The sequence below is a fragment of the Haliaeetus leucocephalus genome, unplaced genomic scaffold, assembly GCF_000737465.1.
Source record: "Haliaeetus leucocephalus isolate CR32 unplaced genomic scaffold, Haliaeetus_leucocephalus-4.0 Scaffold317, whole genome shotgun sequence".
NCBI lineage: Eukaryota > Metazoa > Chordata > Aves > Accipitriformes > Accipitridae > Haliaeetus > Haliaeetus leucocephalus.
Genome location: NW_010972753.1, coordinates 6,202,322 through 6,229,348, shown reverse-complemented (window position 1 = coordinate 6,229,348; position 27,027 = coordinate 6,202,322). Strand labels below are relative to the sequence as shown.

General features: G+C 35.9%; 1 protein-coding gene across 1 annotated transcript in view; it reads left to right on the top strand.

Annotated features, from left to right (window-relative positions):
- DMD (dystrophin) overlaps window positions 1–27,027 on the top strand; it is a 1,006,632-nt gene that overhangs the window by 240,321 nt on the left and 739,284 nt on the right. Inside the window, exons 17-21 of the mRNA XM_010571327.1 lie at window positions 3,328–3,451; window positions 10,580–10,667; window positions 16,405–16,646; window positions 18,459–18,639; window positions 26,160–26,305. Of these exons, the coding sequence (XP_010569629.1) occupies window positions 3,328–3,451; window positions 10,580–10,667; window positions 16,405–16,646; window positions 18,459–18,639; window positions 26,160–26,305 (781 nt within the window). The remainder of the gene's footprint in view (window positions 1–3,327; window positions 3,452–10,579; window positions 10,668–16,404; window positions 16,647–18,458; window positions 18,640–26,159; window positions 26,306–27,027) is intronic.

The window sequence follows — 27,027 nt, the reverse complement described above, 5'->3', positions numbered from 1 at the left end:
ATACCATTGTCTTTCACTAGATGATGTTGGCTGTAAGAACTGCAGTAGGCCTTCATAAGGTACGTTGTGCAAAATGAAGGTTTATAGTCAGTCAGGCCTTTGATTATTAATAAAAATTGCATTTGTTTTTATTGTGAAATGAAACAAATTAACGCTTGCCGTTACTTAGTGGCTTCCAGAAGGCATTTGATCTGATAGGAAGCTTGTAGTAGGACTTGAGTATCATACTCTGCTGGGTATTTGGGTTAGAAATTCTGTACACAGAAAAAGAAAAACAAAATGCAACTAAGTTGTGAAATACCTTAAAGGTGAGGTTTATCATGTATTTAATACAGAAAAGGAAGGGAAAGCTAGAACAAGGAATCCTTTTTGAACAAGTACATGTGGTGATCTCAGCAAGGGAGTTTTGAATCGGAATCTGAAGTGGGCATAGTATGATCCAGAAAATCAGTTTGTGGGGGACTTCCATGAAAGTTTGAATGGCACAGATTAAAAATGTGAAGATGGTCTTTCAAACGTGCTTTGGAGTAAGAAGAGACTGTATTTGAATTCAGCTGAAATGTGCTAGCCTGTAGAGAGAGGGCAGTGAGAGCAGTAAAAGATAGCATCTCTCTTGTGGAATAGCAGAAGGAAAGACTAATTGGAAAACTAAACCATGAGTGCTGCATAAAGAATAAATCCTCTGCTGCAGATTGAATTTTTAGGTGGGGAGCAAGCTAACGTGCACATTGAAATAAGGTAATTATTTAGAGTAATTGTCTCAAGTGATTTGGTTTTAGTGTCTTCCATGGATTTATTTTAACAAATTCTACATGCACTCAACTTTACTGGGGCAGAAAAGTAATATTGCATTACTTTTTATGTCAAAAGTATTGTTGTACTTGGGAGATTTAAAGACCGTATTGATCCTTTGATATCAATCTAGAGTTAATATAGTTTGTAACTGCAGCTGGGCTCAGAAAGGAAATGTCCAATCATCATAGCAGAATGATTAAATGCCGCATTCTACCTGTATTTCCTGGTTTTATACAAGCTGAACATACGAGAGAGGATATTTTTTTTTCCCAAGGTAATTGAAAAATGTCTTTATGTTAAGGATATTTATGTGCTGAAAAAAGCTACTTAGAATTAACTTTCATGTCTTTTAATCCTTTTCTGCCCCCTCTTTATAGCCCTATTTTTGGGCAGGAGGCTTTGTTTGTGGAGTTATATTTATCTCCAGAAAAAACTGCAAGTGACAGAGCAATCTGTTATCTGAGATCAGCTCTGTCAAGACACTGTCTGCTGTGGCTGATACTTACCACCAGCTGATGAATCTCTGGGTCATGGAATGTGCTCCTGATTATTTTGTTGTACTATCAGAACTGTCCCAAATTCTCCCGTTCCTCTTCCAGGGAGGATGTTGCAGAGGGGAGGGCTAAGTCCTTTTGTTTAAGAAATGATCACTGGTAAACATTTTGCTCTGTGAATTTCCATCCTATACCAGGCTATTCTTCAGAAAGTTGGTCTCACTGGTCCTACTTACCCACAGCTTGAGAATGCAGCGAACATCAGAAGTAATACAATTTTACCTGCAGCCAAGGGAGTTTAGTACTGAGGGACTGGTAAACTCGTCTTCATTGTTATCAGATGTCTGATGTTCTGTGGTCATTAAATATGCAGTTACTGTATGCAGAACAGAGGGATAACATTATATTTCAAGAATTACAATTGATTTAATGTCATGCAGGATCAGAAATAAAGCTGAGGTAGGAAGCTCTTAACTGGCAGTGCAGTTCGTTTTCAGGGATTAGAATCTGGTACCAGCACAGAGATTCCCTGAACCATCTGGGGATTTCTTCTGTATTCCACCTCTGAACTTGTAATTCTTTGTAAAATGAACATTTCTGCACCTTCTGTTACTTCACAATCGTTTTTTTTCTCCTTTAATGGGTGTTCAAATAGTATTATTAGGAATTGCTTTATCAAAATTATTCCTAGGAGTTTATAACTTGAATATAGAATATTGGGCTGGGATTAAGGCCGTGTGTGATTCTTCTTTCTTCTGCTTTCATTATTTATTACTCAGTCTTTCACACTGTGTTGTTAAATGGAGTCACAAAGATCACAGTGGAGAAGGAAAAAACGGAGGCATAAATATTAGATCAAATATGGAACTCTTTCTTTTATTCAGGTTTTGTTTCTGTATATGTAGATTTCTGTAGCACCTGATTTTGCCTTACCTCCTTGTATGTTAGTTCTTGTATATATGGATTATATTTTTATAAAAGAATTAATTCCTCCAAAGATATAATTGTTGTTCATGTTCTTGGTTTTAGTGGATTTTCAGTTGTATGTAAATGATCCAACCTGTATTTACAAAGCAAACTGAAAGATACAGCTAATTATTTTTTTTTCTAGGTGTTTCTGTTCCATTGCTTTCATTGTATTGTTGCAAAAAGAAAATCAGTTACAGACTAGATATAAATATTGGAACATATAGTGCAATAAAGAAATGCGATCAAGAACACAACGTGGCACAAATGAGAAAAAACATTGTCTTAAGCCTCTTGTTTTAAAAACTACAGTAGATACTGAATCACAGTTTGATTTTTGTACACATCAGTAATTTAAATATCTGCATATGGTAACCTTCCTTTTGAGCTGCTACCTTCTGAATAGGTAACAAAAATTAAGATCAGTGTTAAAGAAGTTGATGAAAGAGTCCAAACGATAATAAAAAGGACTGTAGAGTAAAAACCAGTTTAAAAGTATATACAGAGAGTTAGGGATCTTAATTTGCAGTTTCTAAAGTTCTAGCTGTAGGAAAATTATGATTTATTGAGATTGATTAATCATTACATTATGCAACAAATCTGAGGCAGTTGGAAGAGACTCCTTTCTAATGGTTAAATTTCCTGCTTGAACATCCTTCATAATGTCGCCAGCACAAGCTGGGGCAGAAATCGTGCAGGTATGAAGGCTGGATTCGGTCAGCCAGGCTGAGCCAACAGGACTTGTGGAACTCTCTTCACTGAGAGCTACTCGTTTCATGCCTTCCAAAAACATCAGCTTGTACAATTAGAATCCTTATTGTGAACATTGTTGCATCTGTTCAGCTGTCACATCAGGGCCTTAAAAATGAAAAAGTATTTCTATGTTTCCAAATTTTAGAGTGAATGGTTTCATGAACTATCTAATGAAATATGGGGGGTTTAAAACTGTCTTTTGCTGAGAGAAATTGCTGCTTTGTCACTTGTTTAAACAACCAGTTAGTGTTTACTGTCAATCCTATTTTCAGAAACTCTGTGGAAATGAAACGTCTTATTGCAATTCTCTGTCTCTTAGGTTTGACTCGGATACAACAGAGCTCCATAGCTGGATGACCCGCTCCGAAGCAGTGCTTCAGAGTCCTGAGTTTGCAATATATCGAAAAGAAGGCAATCTCTCAGATCTCAGAGAAAGAGTCAATGTAGGAGAAAGTACTCGTATATATGTCTGTTAGTTTGTATAAGCTTGTCAAAGTGCTTTCAAAGTCCAAGTTTAAATGAGTTCAAATGTAGACTGACAAGCACCGGTGGTCCGTACGTCCAAGAGAAATTTAGAAGTGCTCGCTATTTCTGTAAATTGCAGATTTTGGCACCAAAAAAAAAATTGCTCCACAGGTTGTCTGAATACAGAGATCTTTTTTTATTCGTACATACTCATTTAATTAATGTATTCTAGATTCATGAAAGTCTTTGGTAAAGTTGAATCAAAGCCTATATATTACTTCTTAAACATGCATCACCGTTCTATATTAACGGCATAATTTGACATTATGCATGCATAAATTGAAGGATGTGAAAAGTGTCATCTTTTAGTGTTCGCTAAAGGAAATATGTATCCAATTCTTTTTACAGTGCTGTAAAATATATCTGAAAATCACCAGTCTCTTTTTTCTTTTTTTTTCTTTTTTTTTTTAAACTCTGTTGTAGTACCATGCCTGAACTAAAAATTTTCTACTTTTGGCAAAATGAATGATTCTGTACTGCTTAAGGAGTGGCTGTGTTTGTGTATATGTTTCACATACTCTGAATTTAGCCCTTGAAAACTAAACTATTATAAATTTTCTTCCATATTTAATTTTTGTAGACAGATGCAAAAATGCCTGTGTTTTCTGACTAAGAGTGAGGGGAGTTCTTTTTATAATTAGCTCTTATAGTATCATAGTATATCATAGAATTTCATTTAAAAATATGGTGATACATACTCCTAGAACACAAACAGATGGAACAAAGTTACTGTGTTGAAGTTAATTTTGCTGCCATTTTTTCTCACTGTCTCCTTGTCCATCATAAATCAGCTACGATAAAATTGAGGAACACTGAATTTTGTGACTGTAAATATACATTTTAAAATTTCATGTTAAATCATAGTTTCCTTGCAATAATTTTAATTTAATTGTTAATGTTGTCATAATATTACCACTAGTAAGTATCCATTAGAATGTAATATCCCAAATTCAGTTTATGGCACCACTTCATGTTATGTGAAAGATACATACATATATATATATATATATATGCAAAATGGATCAAATCTACAGAGTAGATTTGATGGGTTCACATGCTTCCATACTGAGGTAAGGATTCATCTAATACATAAATAGATATACAGTTAATTTTCTGAGTGCTCTAATCTTCATTGTAGGTAAAATTAAAAAAGAAACAAAGGAGAAAAAGAAAAAAGAAAATGCTCTTGTCTCCCCTTCATATATTCCTGTTTTGAGGAACATAACAATTTCAAGGATGGCAAATTAGCTCATCTTGACCTACATATTACGCTGGATACCTGCACTGCCAGGTTTCCCTAACCAACATGAATGTTCCACCTGATATTATCAGTTTCTAAGACTTGGTAAAAGAATTAAAGGATCCAGGACCCATGGTTCACCTTCCTCCTTCTTTCCTTTCTTTGCTTCCGAGGAGGTGGTGATCGCTGCAACTAAAGGGGTGGAGGTAGGTGAACCACAGACCTTCCTTTGGTCCTACCTGGAGTTCCCACTAGCTCTTGCCTTGCCTTTGTTGGTGCTGAGGAAGAACACTGGGGCTCGAGGCCACTACCTACCACATTTGTTCAGATCTCGTTTAGGTTGGTGGAAACATACATAATACTGGATGAAGCGGGAGGGAGGGAAGAGGGGTGTGGAATTTGACCAGTGCATGAGCATTGTAAGTTGGAATTCAAGACACTGCAGATAGCAGGTGTTTCAGATGTGTTTCAGGTGTTTCTTAGAACTCCTTGGCAACTGAATAACTGAGTGTTTAAGAAACTGATTTCCAGCTGCTTTACTGAAAAGTAGTGCAGAGAAAGGATCTGCTTTGTATTGAGAGGGGTCTGAGGCAAACCAGTAACTCTAAATAGAAATAAGAGAAATGAATGTGTATCCTTCATTAACATGGAAAATATTTTTAAAGACCAAGACTGGTTTTTATTTCATAGAGTATCACTGCTTTTAAAATGAACATTTTATTGAGAACATCAAGTTACATGTAGAAGTTTCTAGATTTTTTTAAGGGAGAAAACATTCTGACTACATGTATGTATTTGCTAGAACTCTGACAGATAGCACTTGACAAGCGCTACATGGATTCTGTGTTGAACGGTTTTCAGTTAATGGATGTCTTTGTAGATGCTTTTCAAAAAAGAAAAAATTGAGGTTTTTAAAATGTCAGGTTTTAAAGCTTGTCCTGACCTGACTTTTCCAAGTCTGGTCTCTGTCTCCGTCCATAAAACTAACAGCCAAAGCAGGAAGTACTGTCCAGTTCATTGATTTGAGCAATTTCACTGTTGCTTGTTAACACTTTTTGTTTCTAATTCCCTCAAAATGAGCCTCACATCAAAGGAAAATAAAATAGTGTGGGTTTTAATATATTATAATCTCTAGTAAAGTTGTAGAAGCCATATTAAAAAAAAGATTAAATGCCAAAAAGGAAAACAGATGTTAGCGATAATTGAAAAAGATTGTATTGTACTGCATACCTGGTCATACCCCAGGGTTGTACTTATACATGCATGCATGCGACCACATGCACATGCATGCAGAAGTCCCATCTTACCCTTACTGGCTATCATTTAGTTTTCTCCCTATATGATGATATATATATATATTGGTGTAGCACAGAACACCTGTGTTTGGCTGATGTCAGACCTACCATTTATTGCCCACCGCGTTAGGTGCTGAGTCCTAGTTAGGGCCTTTTCCTAATGGCGTTCTTTTCTGCTGTTCTTTTGAGGACAGGTTACTATTTAGATGATTTTTTTTCTTGTTGTGGCAGCTTGCTCCTACTCATCATTTTTCTTGGATGAGGGGTCACTTCCACATGATAGAGTGGAAGTGCATCAGCTATATGATGGAGGGACGCAGACTTCAGAAGCAATGGCCACAAGGAAAGCTCTTTTGCCATCATTGATGATTCATCAAGTTCAAAAACGTTCTCCCATCCCAGCTCAGAGGAGGTCTGGGGGAGATGGAGCCAAGAGTAGACTGTATGAAATGCACTGACTGTTTGCTAAGCGAGGTGCCCTTCAGATACTGGCAGGAAATTAGCCTTTGGCAGATGTGTTATGTAGATTGAAAACATTAGACATGCACAGAAAGTCCATTCCCATGTGTGGGAAGAGACAAAAAAAATTATAGCCCTTCCCTGCTACAAAAGGATATTTGCCCTACCTGGCCGGAGAGACTGGATGCTATAAGTATAGAAGTTGCACTGTGGAACAGCCACACTACTCCTAAATAACAAAGCCATCCAAACATTAATGCCGTAAACATTGTTATGCTGTATCATGCTGTTAACATTTTCCAGTTAGTACATATATTTTACTAAAACTAGACCTAACAATGACTCAGGCCTTTTTTGTTTTTCTTAAGCCATAATGAGCTTTCAATATTGCCAGTTCAAATATATGAAGATTCAGGTGGAAAAAATTAAAACTTGCTAGATAGAAAATCCTGCTTAATAATAAGTCAGATTTGAGACTGTACATCAATAAACTGGGAATAAAACCCCTTGGAAGGAATTTTGGTTAGCCAAGAAGAAGGTTCTAGAAATTCAGAATCAAAGGTAAACACAAGGAACAGATGTAAGGGAAAATGTCAAATATCCTAGACAATTAAATTTGTTCTCCTGGCATTCTCAAAAGCCCGGTTCTTGTTTGTTCATTTTGTTTTGGTGACCTTTTTCAGACATGCTTTGTTGGGCCTGGGTATTTGAAAGCTGAATCACTTGTCAGAGCCAGAGATGAAAATGTTGCCATCTCCTGCCCTCGGGGTTAATTGGGCAGAGTCACAGGAGGTCAGGGAGCACTGCTACCGTGCATCCTTCCAGAGAGCGCTCAGAATAGGATGTTGATTTGATATGAATAACATCCGAATTCCTCAGACCATCAGTGTTTTCTAGGTTATGAAGTCATTAACTGCCAGCTAAAATCTCGGGGTCAAATAAAACACTTAGCATTGTGAAAATAGCCTCTTCACCTTCGGCTGACATTTAGCTAAAGGTGAATTTTTAGCGTTACTCAATCAGTTAAAACTAGGCTATTATACATTTGCATTGCCAGTTACAAAATAGTCCAAAGGAGAATTAATCTCTGATTGGACAAAAGCCTGTAAAGGTAACCTTTTTTCTCATATTGGTGTATTTTTTCTGAAGTATCTTTTACAGAAAAAAAGAGTAAACAAATGGGAAAGTTTTTTATTTTTGGAAATATTTGGAAGGGACTTTGCCGCTACCTTAACTTTTCATCAAAAGAAGCGTTGATTAAAATGTACAGAATGTAAGAGTTTCAAAACATCACAAACCTCTTTAAACTTATCCCAGCCTACTCATGTCACGAATGAACCTGAATCGAGAGCATAGCCCCTTTCTCTAAAGGAAAAAAAGAACAAAACAGAGCCAAAGAGATAAAGGAGAGGTGTTTCCAGGACTCCTACTCCCTTCATTTCTAGGCACTTTGCACATGCTGATGGCAATCTTTCTTCTGCCGGGCTTAAAAATCAAGACACAATTTGGAGGCTAGGCAAACAATGGCAGCGTGTGCAGAGTAATGGCAGGACTATGTGATTAGTGCTATAAGTTAATTAGGGTGAATTTCCTCCTTTCTCTCCAGCTCAGGTCATTTGTCTTTGTATGAGGAACAAGAGGACAGTCTTTTCTCCTTTGGCTAGCATTGTGCTTTGTGTGCGAGCATACGTCTTCTTGTAACCAGGGTTGGAACTTCATTTTTATGATATAAGCCAATTACATAAAAATGAATGTAGTAATTGACAGAAAGTTTGATATATCCCAAATTTTCATGTTTATTTAAGGGCTTCACATATAGTGCTTCTGTTTTCTATCAGGACCTGGAAACTAATCTTTCAGGAGAAAGATGGACATTTCTCCACATTTTTCTGCACACATAGCATATTACTGGACACTGAAGGGTTCATTGCCACAGGCTTCAGTGTCATATCATTTTTCTACTTCAAAAAGCTGATTTTTATTATATCGTAGGGGTTTTTTTATGATTCATTTGTGCTCGCTACAGTTGCACTCATGATGATTACACATCTGGCATTACAGACGGAGTAAAATTATTTTCAGTATATTTTAGTGTTTTAATGATTCCTTTGAGTTCTCTGTAGTTAGACTCATGCTAATTATACCTGGCATTATAGACAGAGTAGTATTAATTAAGATTCTATAAGAAATTTTGGAACTCTGCAGAGAATTAATAGACTATTTTATTTTTTTTAAATTTGGAAAATATTTAAATTGCAGAGTGGAATGGTAGAAGAGTTTATTGACCTCCAAAAACTATAAATAATGAATACAGTCATCTTTCATTGGGATTAAACTTCATAATCTTTCAGTGATTCTTTAGGTATCTATTAAAGATATGTTTATAAAATCTAAAATACTTCCATCCTTAATTCTTCTCTAAATATCGTTTCTTTATATATTATATTTATACAAAATTGTATTATTGAAAGTGTTTGATAGAAGCTTTGGCATATTGTTAGAAAGCCTGCCGTTTAATCATTTCTACATGCACAAATGAATGGCGCTTATAAGTAGGCTGTGGAAATGTGTGAATTTAACTGAAAATCTCTCTTTAAAGTTCTGAGCGTCTCCTCGCCTAGGAAGGTCTTCCAGGGAGCTGCTGTTTATTAAACTGAAGATGTTTTAAGCATCACACTTTAAAAGTTCTTTTAAGAGAATTTATTCAAAGGTTTTTATATTAATTCTTCCCAAGCATAGCAATCTATTTGAAAAATAACATTTTCAAATGTACTTGTATAAGGTTGTTCTACTAAATGCATTCTTAGACACCTACTTGAGGTTTCTTTCCGGTTGTAAGGAACCTTTTCCCCCCAAAGAGTCAAGTCACACAGAATATACCTTTGCTGTGGAAATAATCAAGGTGATCGGGAAGCCTAGCGGGGTCAGCCAGACTGAGAAGCCATAGCCAGGGTTGTGTGTTATCTTTCCATACGTGTCATGTAGGATTTGTGGTGGCATATTCTTTTGTATGTGTGTATCTGCTGCCGTAAAGTGAAGGACTCTGATTTACAGGAGCCTGTGTTGGTCAGGATCTCTGGGAGGTACATAGTCTGTTTTATTTTTGGTACTAAACCTGACTGTGGCCCCATGCTGCTTCTTTGGGCTTCGGATTTAGAGCTTCTAGATTACACCTAAATTATACAACTAAATTAGTTTCAAATCAATGGAGTGACTTCATGATGTTAATTATGAGACAGCATTAAGGAGCTGTCAGATCTAAAATGATTTTACTTTCCATCTGTATTGCTACCAGCCCAAAATGAAATTAGAAACTTAGGCTCCTACTATATCCTGAAACTTTAGCAGGTAACCTTTACCAGCCATGACCAGCTAGCCTGAATGTGGGTGAGAAATTTCTGAGTACAGAAAGGTGAATTTGAGAGTATTAGATACAAAACATAACTAGAAGCCTGGGTTAATTCTGCAGTTAACTCTCATTCTTACTTGGTAGCTCATGCATGGATGTCTGCTATATATGTTCATCTATATGTTAGATATCTACTTCAATATGCATTTTACAGGGTTGTTTGGTTGTTTTTTTTTTTCAAACAGAAGAGTGAAGTCAGCAATCCAATGGTATATGAGTTCAATACTGTAGTATGCTATGAAACCCTTGATTTGGTTAGCATGCTCAATTCTTGCTGTTATCATGAGAAATGAGCAAATTTATTCTTCCACAAGGAATTTCTGTTGGACAAATATTTTTATTCTGAAATATTGGGCTTTGAATAGCTCTTAATTTGTATGTCTTTTATTTGTCTGTAAACTACTGAGGTGTATCATCTGTCAACTCTGCTGTGTTCAGATTCTCGGTTTATGTATTTGACTTTATGACTGACTCCCTTCCTGATGGTATGTGGTACTTGCTGCTTTCGTTGCAAATCGGGAGGCTGGCAGAGCAATATGACAGGTTAAATGGTCTCGAGAAATCAGAAGACATCCCTGAGATTAATTACTTTCCTCTTCAAAATCCCTCTGTTGAAATACTCACCTTTCCTGTCATGCTGCAGGCCATCCAGCGAGAAAAGCCTGAGAAGTACAGAAAACTGCAAGATGCCAGCAGATCAGCTGAGGCCCTGGTGGAACAGATGGTGAATGGTAATTACATGGGAGTTGATTTAGATAATCTTCTTAGGGATTTGATAAACGCACAGGTTCATATTTATCACGAGACTTATATTAGCAAATACTGTCTAAATGGAACAGTAAAGTAATATTGCCTTATATTTCTTTTATTATTTCTGAATGTTATATCTGTTAATTAGAAAAGAGAAAAAATATCTTACCACTTTAGTACCATGAAAAGAATTGTGTGTAAAACTTGCTTGCAGTAATGAACTGTATATTAACAATCTGTTCTGTGCAGAGACTTAAGTTGTAATCTTATTTTCTGAGTATGCTGAGTTTTGAAGGTACATTAACTCATCTGAGTTAGAAAGCTCTGAAGGCATTACTCTGAACAGTTTGAAAAAAGTGCTTTCTGACTTACGCTATGTATGTTTTGTAATATACATATTGATGTAATCTTCTGTATCATAGAAAATATAACATTTTATTGGGTTTTGGAAGAGGTTTTTGGCATTCAACTTTTCAAAGATAATAAATGTCAAAGCTTATACGACTCTTAAAAAAGAAAATTAGTTGTAAGTTTTTTATTTTTATTATTGATTTTTCAAAAAGAATTATTCTGTTATGTCATTCTTTTGAACTTTTAGATATTTTTAAGGGAAAAAGAAAAAACAAAGAAAGGTAGATGGAAGTGAACTTGTAAGTCACGCCATTGTCCTTGATATTAAAAAAAGTCTAACTTTGCAATAAAATATTAAACTGGGGCCAACATCTGTCATACTGATATGATTACCAGAAATATAGATGTTGAATGCACTGAGCTTCAGAACACAAATTTTATAGTAAATTGTTATAATGAAGAACCAAGTATTGAATTCCTAAAAATGAAATGCTTTGAGTTTGGGGTACTGACTGGCCAAGCTAAACGAATTTGATGGAATCCTAAGATTATCTTGCTTAAGTATGAAAGTGTAATATTTTAGAAGTGACTATATTTAATGTGTGGGGCGTATTTAATTATCATTACTGTAACAACTGTTGCAAGGATTCCCTTCCCAGGTTCAGTGAATAGACTGAAGGGAGCCTGGTAACATCTGCACTCTCTTTGAAATCATTTGGGCAGTTTTCCATGGCTGACCATATAAAAAAATCTGTCAATTTTTTGCGACATGTTTTTGTGCCCGAGAGAACTGGTTGATGATTGTCATGCATTTGCAGGGTAATCTGTAATTAAAAGACTATACGAGGCAAACAGATTTAAGGCATAGATCAGTTGTGAAGTCAAGTGATGACAAGTTTAACTGCATTGTTATTTTTTACTTATTGTGTATCGATTAGGTCTGGACTAACAATGATTAGACTTTTAAGATTCCAGTTATGCTATCACTAAATTCCTGGCTTTACTTACGTATAAAATGTGCTTCCTCTCTTTGCTCGTAAACAAGATTCTGAATGTAACAGATGAAGAGCATAAAAAGATTAAGATCTCTGGTGGATTACAGGAGAGAGTTCAGAATGGTGGTGAATTTCATTGTCGTATCATTTATATCTATTTTCTTTCTTTTATTTTTACTGTGATAGGAGGGGGAATAAATTAAAAAAAAAACAGGATTCAAATTCTGGAGAGAATTGGATTGGTTTGTTTAGGGTTTCATTTATTTGTTCTTAGCACAGAGGAAAACAGTCTGAGGAAATGTATTTATACAGGGCACTATTCTTGCCTTAGGTAAATGCTTTCAGCCAATGTCAGCAAAAGTATTTTGCACTAGAAAGAACTGCCATCTCACACAGCGTAGCTATTCTTGTGTTTGTAAGCAGTGTGTCTGCACATTGCCCTTTGAAGGACTTTTCCCATCACGGGGGAAATCATTGATGCTTTTGGTGAATGATTCTTTACCCAGCCACCCATCTTCTATGTGGGCCATGCTCTGCCTCTCCTTGCCTGTGCTTTTAAAGAAGCCTGATGATTACAGTCAATGAAAACTTACATCTTCTGTTTGCCAGTGTTTCTAGGAAAAAACTCTTTTCTGATTTTCTTTTCTAAATTCTATTCTAAAATAGAATAACAAATCTGTTGATGCATGAGTGAAGCAGTTTAGCAGTTTGAGAGGACACTTGACTATTATAGTAGTTTAGAATAAAATAAATAGGGCATCAGAATGAATACTCAGAGAATTTTGATAGGCAGCATTAAAGTGAATACAAATGAATTTGTTGTGATAATACACATAATTGTTAAGTGCCACTGTTCTGTGGAATACATATATCATCTTGTGAGTTACTATTTCACATACGCTTATGAGTCAAAAGCTATAAAAACACAGATAATGCTACATTATTCTATCATAGAACTATAGCAAATGATAAATGCACTTAATAAGATATACTTCATATTAAGTGGCAATTCCAAAGTACTTGCATGTAAGGTGCTGCACAATTAAAAATATTCAGACACAATTTGTTATGCGCAGTACACAAGGTAATAAAATTAATGCATGCACTTCAGATAATGATCTGTTTCATCTGGGTACAGTATATTTATTCACTGATTATATATGAAGCTTTTAAAATATGAAACATGAAAGGATTATGAACCATTATTCCTAAAATAATATTGTTTTACCAGAGAATGGGTTTTATATTGTTTCTTCTCCTGCTTGTCAACTTTTGGTATGTCTTGCTGCCATGAGTGAAGCAGAGTAAGGGGATTGGTATTAACATCATGAATGAAAGCTGGTGGTTGCTAAAGATAATGAAGAAATCAGTAGTTCTCATGGAAGTAAGTTTCAAATTCTTGATTTTCACCAATTTAATGAGCAAATAAAAACACTAAAATTATGCCCTCATTGCATCAACTACTTCAAATAGTTATTAATTTGTCATTTTCAATAAGATGGAAGACTAGCTTTTTTCAAAATAAGACAAAATTTTGACAAATTTGCCCAAATGATTTCAAGTGCAAGTAATGGCCATTTTCTTACACCTTTCTGGAAATGGCATACCAACACCTGACAGACAACTTTGAGTTACAAAAGCAGACTATGAATTAAGAAAGTTTTAAAAATGCATCCTATGGAGATTTTCAGATGGGTCTTCCTTTCAGTAGGATATTGTGTTGCAGAGGTGCACCTCTGCAATCTTTTACCAACCATGGCTCTGGACGCTCCAGTCTTGTACTGTCCACTTCAGTTACATGAAGAGCAAAAACATTTCTTTGTGGAATCACATTTAGACTCAAAGTTTAGATAATAAAGAAAAGAATTAAAGAAAATTGAATAATTTGGGGTATTTGCCCATATTTAAGTGTTATATTAAGAGGACCATGTGAGTGAAAAGAAGTAAAGAGGATCTGATTAATCTAGGTTTTCATCTGAAATACAGTCCTCTGAATCCTTGAAGAAAATACTACAGTGAAAAGTATTATTATGTAAGGAGAATCCATGACTGCACTTCCCCTGCTAATCGTAGTCTTGCCTAAGGGTACTTTGGAGACTGTGGCAGCTGAAAAGAGAGGAAAGGAGGAATAAATAAAAGTAATCTTTTTATATCTACTCTGCCAAACTCCTAGGCAGTGTCTTCCAGGTTCAGAGGTAATCATGGACACAGTGGCAAAGATGCCTGCTCTCTGTTATGAGTACACAGCATTTTTATACCCAAAGTCACAACAGGACAGAAGCAATTGTTGAAATATAGCATAGTTAAAGGCTTATCTTATATATATGTGTTTGTTCTTGCTGTTGGCAAGATTCAGTATCTGTGTGCCTGGTCATCTTTGATTGTTGTTATTCAGATGTGCTGTGCCATTCAGGTTTATGCTGCCTCTTCACATTTTGCTATAGGTTCTTTAGACATTACGCTTTAAGAAAATGTAGTTATGCATATGACATCTCCAGATGCAAACACACGCACACAGAAGACCAGATCACTGTTGGATTTTATTAAGATGTGTCAAAATACAGTTTACCTCTTTATGGTATAAGATCCCTTTAAATTGTGCTATCCAGTTTCGGGAGTATAATGTGTGTGTATAGCCACTCCAACCACCACAGTTGCCGTTATCTCCCAGTAGTACCGAACTTCCTGCCTTTCTACATTTTTGCTTGTACTTCTTGAAATCATGTATAATTTGCTTGTCTAGGGCAACATCCCAAAAACAGAGCATGTCCAGGGAACCACTGTCAGGTACTGCGCAGTCTGATTCCGAGTGGGCTGTTCCCAAGCGAATCTGAATGGAATAGCCTTGAGCTGAATCCAGAATAGGATTTGCCAGAGAACTACGGTGCTCCGCAACAGACACGATCCCAGATTATCATTTAGTGCAGTTTACCATATAGTATGCATTATAGTAATTCCTTAGAAAATTTTATTATAATGAATTTCCAGTACTTTTTTTATTTAAGGCATTTAGCTGTAATTAGGACTCCAGTTCTGATGTTCTGCCTTCAAAAATTGCTCATGAACTTTACTATTTTTTATCCCTGATAAAGAAATTTTCCTGCAGATTGGAAGTACAGGTTGCAAATAAGGTAAACCATATTGACGGCATATCAAAAATCACGAAGTATAGCACTGAAGGCTTTTGTCTCATTTGCTTTTAAACTTGTTTTTAAGAGAGAGAGAAACACTCTAAACTTGATTATTTTGATAAAAACGTACCTTCTGTTTTACTGGTTAACTAGTGTATGACTAAGTGATGATGATGTTAATGTCTTAAGCATATAGCATTACTCAATGGATTGAGAAGTTTATCAATTTTGAAATCAATATTGGTCCTATTGTTGTGTGCATCATTACATGTCATGCCAGTAAAAAAGGTTAGGGATTACATTTAAACTTCCTCTGCAAAATAAATGAGATGCTTAAGTTAATATTGTTTTGAACTCAACCTGAGTTCAAGTTTTGCAATAATTATAAATTATGTTATTGTAAGACCCCTTTGATTATCTTTGGCATATATTGCCTTCCTTTCTTCACAGAGTGTATAGAGCTCTTTTGCCTTTAAATAGTTCTTAATTGCCTTGTCTGCAATAACTAAAGTCAGTTTTCTTCTATGAACTTTAATTAAAGGGTGATTATTGAACAATAGACAGAAATAGGCAAACTATATCAGAGAAACCAAACCTGTCTGAAAATAATCGTAGAGAAGGGTCACCCATGGCTTCCCAGCTCTCAGTCTTTGCTTAATATTTACTGATGGTCACTGTTGGACACACGGGACTGGCCTAGATGGAGGTTTGATCTGATCATATGTTTATTCCTTAGGGTTTATGATATTTCTAAAGTAATATGTAACGCAAAACTTAAGGGTTGGATTATCAAAAACATCAAAATAACTGCGGAATATAGTTCCCATTCATTTAAATTGGTCTTTTTATAAAAAAACCCAACAGTCTTGTACATTAAAGTCTAATTACAGTCCAGACGTAGTTTTCAAAATCCAGCTGTCAGGCATTTCCTTATTTCTTATGGCAGTTTTAATTAGCTTTATGTATTGTATCTCTACTTTCTGCTTTATTCCCATTCTTGTACTTTAATGCACTTTATAATTCATTCCCATAGCAACGAAAGTACCCTGGCAGCAACTTAAAATATTTTTGGAATGCTTTCTCCACTAATGTGTAACATCTGTATGTTCAGGACTGTTGTTTGATGATAAATCATTAACTGGATTTATGAGCTCTCAAATACAGAAATTGAATTTTTAAATTATTTTAGTTTTTTTCTTTGTGACTTATTTAAGTGTTGTCTTCTCTTGTTTTCTTTCTAGAGGGTCTGAATGCTGACAACATTAGACAAGCCTCAGAGCAGCTGAAGAGCCGCTGGATTGAGTTCTGTCAGTTGCTGAGTGAAAGACTGGCATGGCTGGAGTACCAAAATAACATCATTGACTTCTACTCCCAGCTGCAGCAACTGGAGCAGACAGCAATTACTGCAGAAAACTGGCTGAAAGCACAACCCACACCAGCAACAGATCCTGCTATAGTAAAAACTCAGTTGGAAAAATGCAAGGTTAGAGATTCTTCTCCAAGTTTTTTATGGTATTGTACTTCATAGGTGTTCCAACAGTGGGCCAGGTTATGACCTACACTATTTCAACATAAAAGTGGAAAATGGACTCCTTATCCATTTTCAAGGTAATTATTGAAAATATTTATTCAAGGAAAAGGAAAGATTGGTAAAGAAATAAAGAGGCAACAGAACCTAGCATATGGGTATTTAAAGCTCTGCCCCAAATATTTAGTTATATAGCTACTTAGATACCTAAAGCTAGGGAACTATGCCCCTAAACTCTTTTCCTTTTTTTTTTTTTTTTTTTCCTCTTTAAGAATCTGTGTCTTTGGTTCTTCATGAGGAAACTGTTGCTCATCACCTCTGTCATAAGGATCTGGGCCAGAAAATTGTCTTCATGGTCAAGTCCAAAATTCTGCCATTGCAGACCACTTGTAACATATCCTGCATTTTGATGCAGGGTGGATTGTGTAGTCAAATGGAGGAATATTCTTCTGTCATCATATGACAGAATTACAGTAGTTGTGCAAAAATGGACACACCAATTCACTTATTATTCCCCCTAACTGTTTTCACTTGTGTTCTGCACCATCACAGAAATTTGCTTATCCCTCTTATGCAGACAAGTCTGTGGATGGGGATTACTTACAAGCTAATATTGACAGGAAACTATTGAGATGTAGTAATGAATTATAAATTGCATGACATACTAGTAGAAGTTTGACGTTATGAAATCTCTGGCTCCAGAAGTTCTCAGACTGAAAACAATGTTTGAACCCCAAATTTAGATCTATGCTATTACTTCTATTTTCAGGAATTTCCAAGCTGGCATTGTGCTTACAAGGGTTCTCTGTTTTCTTGCAGAAAGCTTTTCTTAGAGTAGCTCTACTATGAACTGTACGTTTTGCTTACTTTCCTCATTTCTTTTTACTCAGTAGTTGCAAGTGTCACGGTGTGTACAAGGTTTCCTGAAAGCACAAAAGCACAACCTCATTGCTCTCTACAGCTTCCTCAGGAGGGGACGTAGAGAGGGAGGTGCTGAGCTCTTCTCCCTGGGATGCAGTGCCAGGACACGTGGGAATGGTCAAAGCTGCACCAGGGGAGGTTTAGACTGGACATTAGGAAACATTTATTTACAGAGAGGGTGCTGAAATACTGGAACAGGCTTCCTAGAGAGGTGGTTGGTGCACCAAGGCTGTCAGTGTTTAAGAGGCATTTGGACAATGCCCTTAATAACATGCTTTGACTTGGTCAGCCCTGAAGTGGTCTGGCAGTTGGACTAGATGATTTGTTGTAGGTCCCTTCCAACTGAAATAGTCTATAGTCTATTCAATTCAATTTGATTCTAACCTCAACCTGCAAAGTGTTACTCTGGGGCTGCTAGAAATCACTGTGCATCTTCACCTCTCCTTTTCCTGCTTCATGCTATTTAGCCTGTACATAATCTAACAGATGTGAGCCCAGGATTATGGGACATGTGGAGTTTTTGTCTTCCCAGCTCCACATGAAAAGGATGCTCCTTAGGCATGGAATATTAATGTATAATCTATCTCGTTTTCTTTGAGCATTACGCTACTAACATGATAATGTCATGTGAAAGTGACTTTAAACAATGGTAAGAGCATCACATCGGGAACAGAGGTATGGATTTGTGAGAAAAGATGAAAAACATTGAATTTGTTCTTACTGTAACTGGTGTAGTTGGAAGCAAAACAGTTGTGTAATGTGCATTGAAACAGTGGTGATTTCATGGCACTAGTGATTTCATTTGTCGGACAGCTTTATCTTGATGTTTTTTGTTCAAACTCGCAGGACGAAATCATCCGAATGTCAACCCTTCAGCCTCAAATTGAACGGCTAAAGGCTCAAAGTCAAGCACTCAAAGAGAAAGAACAAGGGCCAGTGTTTCTGGATGCTGACCTTGCTGCTTTTACCAGCCATTTCAAACAAATACTTGCTGACATGCATGCCAGAGAAAAGCGACTCCAGACCAGTAAGTGTTCATGACAAGAAGTCAATTTGCCTGACTAGCATGCAAAGAATAGGTGTATATATTTTGCTTTTCTACTTTTGTATTTGCTTTTGTCATGCTAAACTAGTAGTGCAGTTTAGGTGGTCTTTTTTTGCAATTGAATTAGTCTTTCAGAAATTGTCAGTGCATTATATATTTTAAATTAATAGGAAAACAAGGGAAGGTACCCTATTCAGAAGCAAAGGTTATACTCAGAGTAGTTCTATCATCAGATCTCCTCTTGTTAGCATATTATGGATGGATTCAGTGATTTTTTAGGAACATAAAACTGTCTTTGTTTAGGCAGGTTATAAGACAGGGCTGTTGTACCTCAGTCAGTGGAGAGAAGAGAGAGCTTAATTGCAGGAGAGAATCTGCTCTGGATTTTCATAGAATAGAAATTTAACTCCATAAAGCTCATCAAAGAAAGTAGCTACTTTAGTGTATCTAGTTTTTCATCATGTGGTGAACTGTTCATTTTGCAACACAGAATATATCAATACCAGGTATAACATTATTTACAATACTTGTAATAAAATGCATGTTTCAAAAGGGGGAAAATGCTAAACCACAATAGAAAGTTGACTTTATTCCTTATTAAAGCTATGTAGCATGTCAGTGACTACTGTACACTTTCTGTACTTGATTATGAAATTTAAAAGAAAGTAGCAGACAAAAAAAAAATATCATTTTTCTCAGCAGCAAGGAGATTATTTGACCCTTAACCAATGAATCTCTAAGTGACTGTACTGTTTTGGTATTAGATATAGTGCTGGCTCCTTCTAGTGGATCTTTATGATATTCCTCCCAAATTCTTCTATGGAGAGGTTTGGATTTTTTTCAACAACACTGCATTATTGCGCTGCTGTAGTTATTTCACACATGCACACACACGCGAACTGGAGAGGTGATGACGCATAACAGAACTGAAGAAATAAAATGCAAGTGTGCTATAGCAAGTGATGAAAGAATGAGCTGTAGAAATTTAATATTAAGGAGTGTAAAGTTTATTCGTAACTCTAAAGTCAAGACATACAATGGGTAAGATATAAAAACCGTTAATGCCACACTGTTTTATACGCTGAAATCAGTCACCATTCTGCCCACAGGAAAAATATGGTAAACGCTAACTTCTTTATGATTTCTTCTGTACCTAATTTTGTGTAATTGCTGGTTTTGCCTCGCCTCAAACCTCATGAGAGGTGAGACCTCATGAACTAACCAGTTGGTTAGTCCTGTGAGATGAATAGTGTTCACTGCCTGACCTGTAATGCCGCAAGGCAGGGGCTTTGGAAAAGTTCTTCCTGGCAGTAGCTGTTCATTCCCACTCCCACATCTGTAGTGATATTTTAGGTGAGATTATTGGGTCAATCATATTTTATGTTCTGAAATTTTATACACTGTTTTATCTAAAGTGCGAACTTCCTTTCATAACTCTGCTGTAGATATGAACGATCATGCTTGGGATACTGTGTTAGGTCTGATTCCATTTCAGGAAAATCTTATGAATCAAAAAATGTGAACCACCCCCCCCCCGGCCGCAAAGCTGAAGCATAGAAAGTTTGGCTCTTTGAATCTGAGTTTCTTCTGGTTTCTTCAATGACTGTTTTTCTTCTGTTGAACAGATGGAGAAAAGGCTGCATCCCATGTCTTTATTTTAAGATATAAATAGTTTAGTTTAATAGAAAATGTTCAAATTTTGATAGAGCATTTTAGATATTTCCATCTTTTATTTCAATAAATTATTTGCAATTAATTATTTTCTATAGATAGTAGAATTTCCTAAAGACTGAATAGTGGTTTTCAGATCAATGGTAGTGTTTGCTCCTTTGCTCCTTTTTCCTTCCCTGTACATATAACCTACATGTGCTAGAAAGATTTTATTATTTTTTTTTCCCCCCCATTCATAATTGGGGGGTTTAATGTTAAAAGGATTTTTGATTCATCATTAGGGGTTTGGGGTTTTCAAGGTTTTTTTTTTGGGGGGGGGGGGGTTGGTTTGGTTTGGTTTTTTTTTAATGTTCTATTACTCCATTATCTTTTCTGATGAATAAGGGTATTTAGCTATTCTGTTCTATTTCCCAAGGGAATTTTTCCCCAAAAAAAATGTTTTCTCTAGTTCTAGGAGATTGTCTCCCTCAAGTATTTTTTTGTTTGGTGGGTTTTTTGAGGGCAGTGGTGGTTTTGTTTGGGGTTTTTTTTTTAGGTTCAAGAGTACTTAGTAGTTTCTCTACGCTGCACAGCAGATTTCTTAATAAAACATTATTAAAGATGAACTCAGATTTTCTCAAATGTTTTTCTCCGTGATTTGATTAGCATTTCCAGTTATAAAACCTAACCTAAAGCCAATTCTAAAACCTATTTGGTTGTTTTTTTCACTATTTTGCAATGTTGTTTATAAAAGCAATACAACCTCATAAAATAGGAGGAAATATGGCCCCATTTTTCTTACTTTATAGAATGTCTGTATATCCATAGGTAATTGATCCTTTTGAAGATGGCGTATCCATCATTCTAGCTCTCCCTCCTCCCCAAACACACTTAGAGTCATTTCTAGAATACTGGAATATAGACAAAATAGAGGTCAGACAGTGCTTTGAACTATTTGGTAATGTACACAAGGCAGTGAAATGGACAATCACGGCAAGAATTTGAATATGAATAATGTGATTTCCCAAGGAAATTCATAGTTTTATAATTTCCCCAGTGAAGAATGAGGGATTGAACTTTATATTTACTTGTCTTGAAATTAACTGCTGCTGTCAGAGGGATTTCTAGGGAGCAGCCTGGTCAGCCTCCCATTCCCCCTCTGCCCAGGGAGAGCTGTCAGTCAGTGTCAGGTAAGTGAATACACCTGGGTTCAAACTACCTCCCAGGTGGCAGCTGATTCATTCCAGCATTCCTCTTGTTCTGTGACTGGACTAAACTCTGTTAAGGTGCTTTCTGCTTTTTAGTCTTGCTGTGGTGAACTCTTATCCAGCTGTGGTCTTCAGTGAGATACATGTTCTCAATTTGACAAGACTGTTCTTCAGGGGGGATTTGGGGAGTGTAGTTAGAGTTTTAGAAAGTAACTAAAAAAAAAAAAAAAAGAGATTTTCTGGCAGGTGAAATTAAGAATATCAGGATGGAGGTAGCAAAGGAAAAGTCATATTTATTTCCATTTCTCTCTGCTTCATAAGTTCATGCACTGTGCTTTGCTTTCAAATCCTGATTCTACCTTTGCAGGATCAGTAATTCCCAAAGATGAAGTCATCGTCGTCATTATTGTTGTTGTTATTATTAATGATGAATTATTCATCTGCATTCAAATGATGTTTTTCCTCTTTATTTCAAAAAGGACTTTAGAAAGTTTTTGCCTTCTATATCAAGTCAAGATTCTTTAGACTTTTTACTTACCCGCCCCATGCTGACTGACAGTTATTTTGCATGTACACCACTTTTCACCCTAATCCACTAGTACAGTATCTTAAAGAGGGTCGCATTACTTAGAGTTCACGCAACTCAGTCTTGGCATAATTTTATAAGACAACAAACCCCAATAACCTTAACAGTATGATGACCATTTGGAGATTTAGTCTGTCGTTGGTCTGCTTTTGCTTAAACTTTGAACTGCTAACTTATTTTCATGCTCTGAGTTGTAAGTGACAGTGAAATTGTTATGATATCTATAATAATCTTTCACCAATCATTGCATACCTGAGGAAGAAGAATTTTAAGCAAGTGTCCTGTAAATGTCATAACTAATTCTTCTTAAGAGCTGAACTATGATTAAGTAGCAATAATATTCATTGCTGTTTGGTTTTGAGGGATAAAGTTTGCTTAACTTTCTTTGAATGTGTCTTTTGAGCTGAAGATACAGCTCAGATATCTGTGAGAAAATACTGTTTTAATAAGTAACATGCAAGTAATTTCATTTTTCTTTTGCATCCATTTCCTCTGGTAATTATTTTTTATTTAAACGATGAATGAAAGGACAAAGCAACCTGTGACATGAATGTGTATGAGATAATGTCCTCTACTCCGTAGGTCACTGTATCCTTTTCCTCCATGGTAAAAGTGAAAATTTATAAGGATGGGAAATAAAACCACCTAAAAAGTGTTGTATCTTTAAAAGATATTTATTCTTACAATAGATCTTGTAGAACTGGAGAAGGGCTTCCTTTCTATTTCTTTTAAGAGCTTAATAAATAAGAGAATTCAAAGTGTTAAAGCACTTGCAGAACATTGATTATAAATTATACAAGATTCCTTATGATCCCACTTTAACAGTTTCTGGTGAAAGATGTGAGAGAAGGGAATCACAGCGTTTATGAAGTCATCAGTGTGAAGACTTTGATGAATAGCTTCAAGTATTTGTATTACAAAATAAACAAAAGAAAGCTGTGAGAAATTCAGCATGGTTTTAAACTGCAGTTACTATTGAGGAGATTTTTATGGGAAACACATGCAGCTCAATCTAGTTCCTTCATTTCAGGGAATAAGTCTTTACTAAAATGATGCCATAGATTATATTTATTGCCTTTCTTCTTCTTTCACAATGATGTGATGAACAGTGGGATTTGTCCTGACTGTAGGAGATACATATTGCAGCATATCCAGTGTGATTTGATAACTGTGTTGAGATAATTGTATTCTCATTTCATTTCTGATTTGGGAAAAGATTTTTGACTGGAAAATCTGGTCACAAAAAAGGAAGCTGGAAGGAAAAACAAACAAACAAAAAGTATTCTACTTATTTGGAAAGCTATTTTCACATGTTTAAATACTTCAACTTATTAAAAATATATCCTAACCAAATATCTATCTGCACATTGTATTTCCAAATTTAAGCACTTTCTCTAAAATAAATATGCAAGTGTAAATGTATTTGCCTGTCAGTTCTCAAGGGTTACAATGTTAGTCACACCCAAATGCATTGCCTACAAGTGGAATAGATTAATGCAACAACATTTTCCTATTATGGGATGGGAACTGTATTCTGATATTTCACAGTAACATATTTGTATTTTCCCTCTGTGGTATTTTGTTACAGTGCTGTCATGGGCCTAGTTTAGCTAAAGCTTGGGTTGCAGACATGCTATATATTTCTGATTACCACTTGAATTTTTCATATAATATAGCAGGATCCATACTAATGCACTGTGCTTATCATGTGGACTTTAATCCACAAACATTAGTATCACAAAACAAATTTTAGGATAAAAATAAACAGGCCTGGCTGTGTGTTTATGTTATGAGCATGGGGAATTTAGAGATTCATACTGCCCACAGAGAGACCGTAAATGTGTTAGATTATTTAGACAGCTTAAATTAGGTAACGTGAATCCCACTGTAGGAGTTGGAATTCTCACCGTTGGCATGATGAGTTGCAAAACCAATATAGGCTCTTCTGAAGTGTCATCTAAAAAGATGTTAATATGCTTCCTTGTGGATGAAAATGCTGACACATTGTCTACCTTAAAAAAAAAAAAACCACAAAACAAACAAACAAACAAAAAACACCCCACCAACAACCAACCATCCCCCGCCCTGCCAAAAAAACCCCAAACCCAAAAAACACCAAACCAAAAAACTAACACGAAGCCCCAAAAACTCTAGGTAGGCAAAAGGCTTTGAAAAGTAGTGTTTTACTACTAGGAATCTGGAAAAATGAAATAGGAAAACTATTGCTTCACTGAACTTAAAAGTGCTTTTTAAATGGAGTATTTAATAACTGAATTGGAAAGCTACTAGCTTGATTAAATCAACATCTGTGATCCCACTTGAACTCTTATTTATTCCTTCAAATACTAAAGAACATAATTTGTTAAAAATTGGACAAAGCATCTGCAGTGTTTGGACGGGTTTAAAATTATTATTATTATTGGCAAACTTTCAGGATAAGAGTTTCGTGCAGTTTGGTGGAGTTTGCTGTAACAGCGAATTTGTGGTTTCACCTGTTCTGAGGTACTCTTCGCTACTACCAAAATAGCTATTCTTTTATACAGCTGCCTGAAGTCATACACCAGTCCTAAGATTTGTTTGTCATTTAAAGGAGACAATTATTTATAGAAGTCATCAAACATTACATCACAATACTGAACTCCATTTCATATTTCTAAATAAAACTGCAGATTAAGAGTTGTATGCTCCTTTAACATATCTGAACTGTTGAAATTATATCTCCATTCATTTGGAGTGATGTGTTTAAATGCATGTTTTATGCTAAAGTAGGAATTGTTTGGATTAAATGAGTCAAAGACAATACAAATATCACTAAGGAAATAAAAAGATTTAAAGTGGTATTTGATGAGATGGAAAATGTTTTCTTTCTGTGTTTCCAAGAATGTATTACTCTTGGTTTCTGTGTAAAGAAAATACATCACAAGGGAAGAAATTCTTGTCTTTCCTGGTACCAAGTCCTATCTTTCGTAAATCCCCGGATGCGTGTGATAAATCAGATCAGCCAAGATTTTTATGAGGAAAGTATGCCATAAAATGTGCATACTCCACAAGAGAGAGCCTAAATTGCCCTGATTTTAGTATGTTGTTATGATGCCTAACTGAAAATACAAAGTTTTTTCAAGTAACATTCTGTTGATCAACTAAAAAATTAGGTTAAAACCTAAAGTACGTTCTGCCAGGTGTTGCTATATGAGAATGTAAGCAAGCTTGCACTTAAAAACTTATAACTGTGTTGTTTGTCAAAATTGCTTTTTGGACAGCTATATCATTTCTCACTACAGTTCTTTCTGAAACACCAGAGACATACCGGAGATCCAAATAGGCGTAACATTTTTTTGAGCTTTTATATACTTCTTTATTATGTGGTACAAATTGGAAATGTTTTGTTTCCAGCCAGCCATGCTATTTGTCTCTACTTTTGTCAATGAGTATAGAAGCAACTGTTGTTGAGGGCAGAGGCAGTATCTCTGCTAATGAGTTGCTCACATGTGTGCCAGTTGTCGTCTATTTACAGCAGCTGTAATGTTGGTGCAATAAGCACAGTTCAATAAAATTCAACTTTAATGCAGAAGAAAGATTAATTTTCTAAGCTTTTAACAGATGTCTTAAACAGAACCTTTTACTTGAACAGAAACCTTAAACACACAAACATGGGCCTTAAAAGGGAATGCTAGTTCTTAATGCATTTCTGAAATTCAATTTTGGGTTAAATACAATGGTTTGTCTGTTGATCTCTAAACACACATATTTGAACTAGTTGTCTTGGCCATATAAGTTGTCGTGTGACCTATAACAAGTCAGTCAAATGACACACAACTGACAAAATGATGGAGATACCATGAACATTAGAATGAGTGCATTTGTTCTTCAAAAGTTTTCTGCTTCCACATTTTTTGGAAAAATCTGGTAGTGACATACTGGGCCTGTTGCAATCTGTTGCAAAATAGCCATTGACTTCCATAAGGCTTAGTGTTTTATCAGACTTCTTCTGTCAGCAAACCAAATAATGAAGCACAAAATTATTTTCTTCTTTCCTTTTTCTTCCCCATTGAACGTAGTTTTTGACAGTTTGCCTCCTGCACAATACAAAGAGACAATGAGCACTATCCTTGTGTGGATCCAGCAGTCGGAGACTAAACTCTCCATGCCTCAGGTTGCGGTTGCTGAATATGAAATCATGGAGCAGAGACTCAGGGAGCTCAAGGTGAGTGGTCAGGCTGTGGGGAAAAAAAAGTCTCAAATGTAAAGTTTAGAGGAACAGAACCCTTAGTTGTCATGAGTCTGCTGAAGCTGATGGATCTTGAGTGAATTGTAGCCATTTGGGTTTTAGGCAAGGGCTTCAGCAGACGGTGGATACTTACTTAGGATCGATTCCTAAAGTTAAAGGATTGAAAGTGTTCTTCACCATTGAAACCAATTTTATAAGATACCGAACATGTTAAGGAAAGGCCGTTGTTTGTCCCCGTGATATATAAAATATTCCTTTTACGATAGCTCTGGTAGTTAAATGTAGATTTAGCTCATTTCATTTTCCAGAGCTGACATGGAAACGAAGGTGATTTGCAAAATGCAGCACGGGCTTTGTCAGATTTCCTGTCGGATTTACAAGCAGACACAAATGTGGAACAAGTTTTGCCAGAGGGTACAAACCTTCCCTGCGTGTCAATGTTTGATATTGTTCTACTCTTGGATGGCTAATGAGCATGTTGTTTGGTGCAACTAGTAATGGACATTCAGAAATAAGAAGTAGAATACAGAAAAAAAGTTAGTTGCAGCAAATTTGGACTAAGAATTGCAAAAGTTTTGAGAACTTATCAAAAACTTTGAATCATAGAAGCAGTTCTAAGTTTATTCTTTTTCTCCATGTATAGTCTCATTCTTTTTGAAAGTGTAATCATTAGGGCCATTGTCAATTCCAATCTCAAA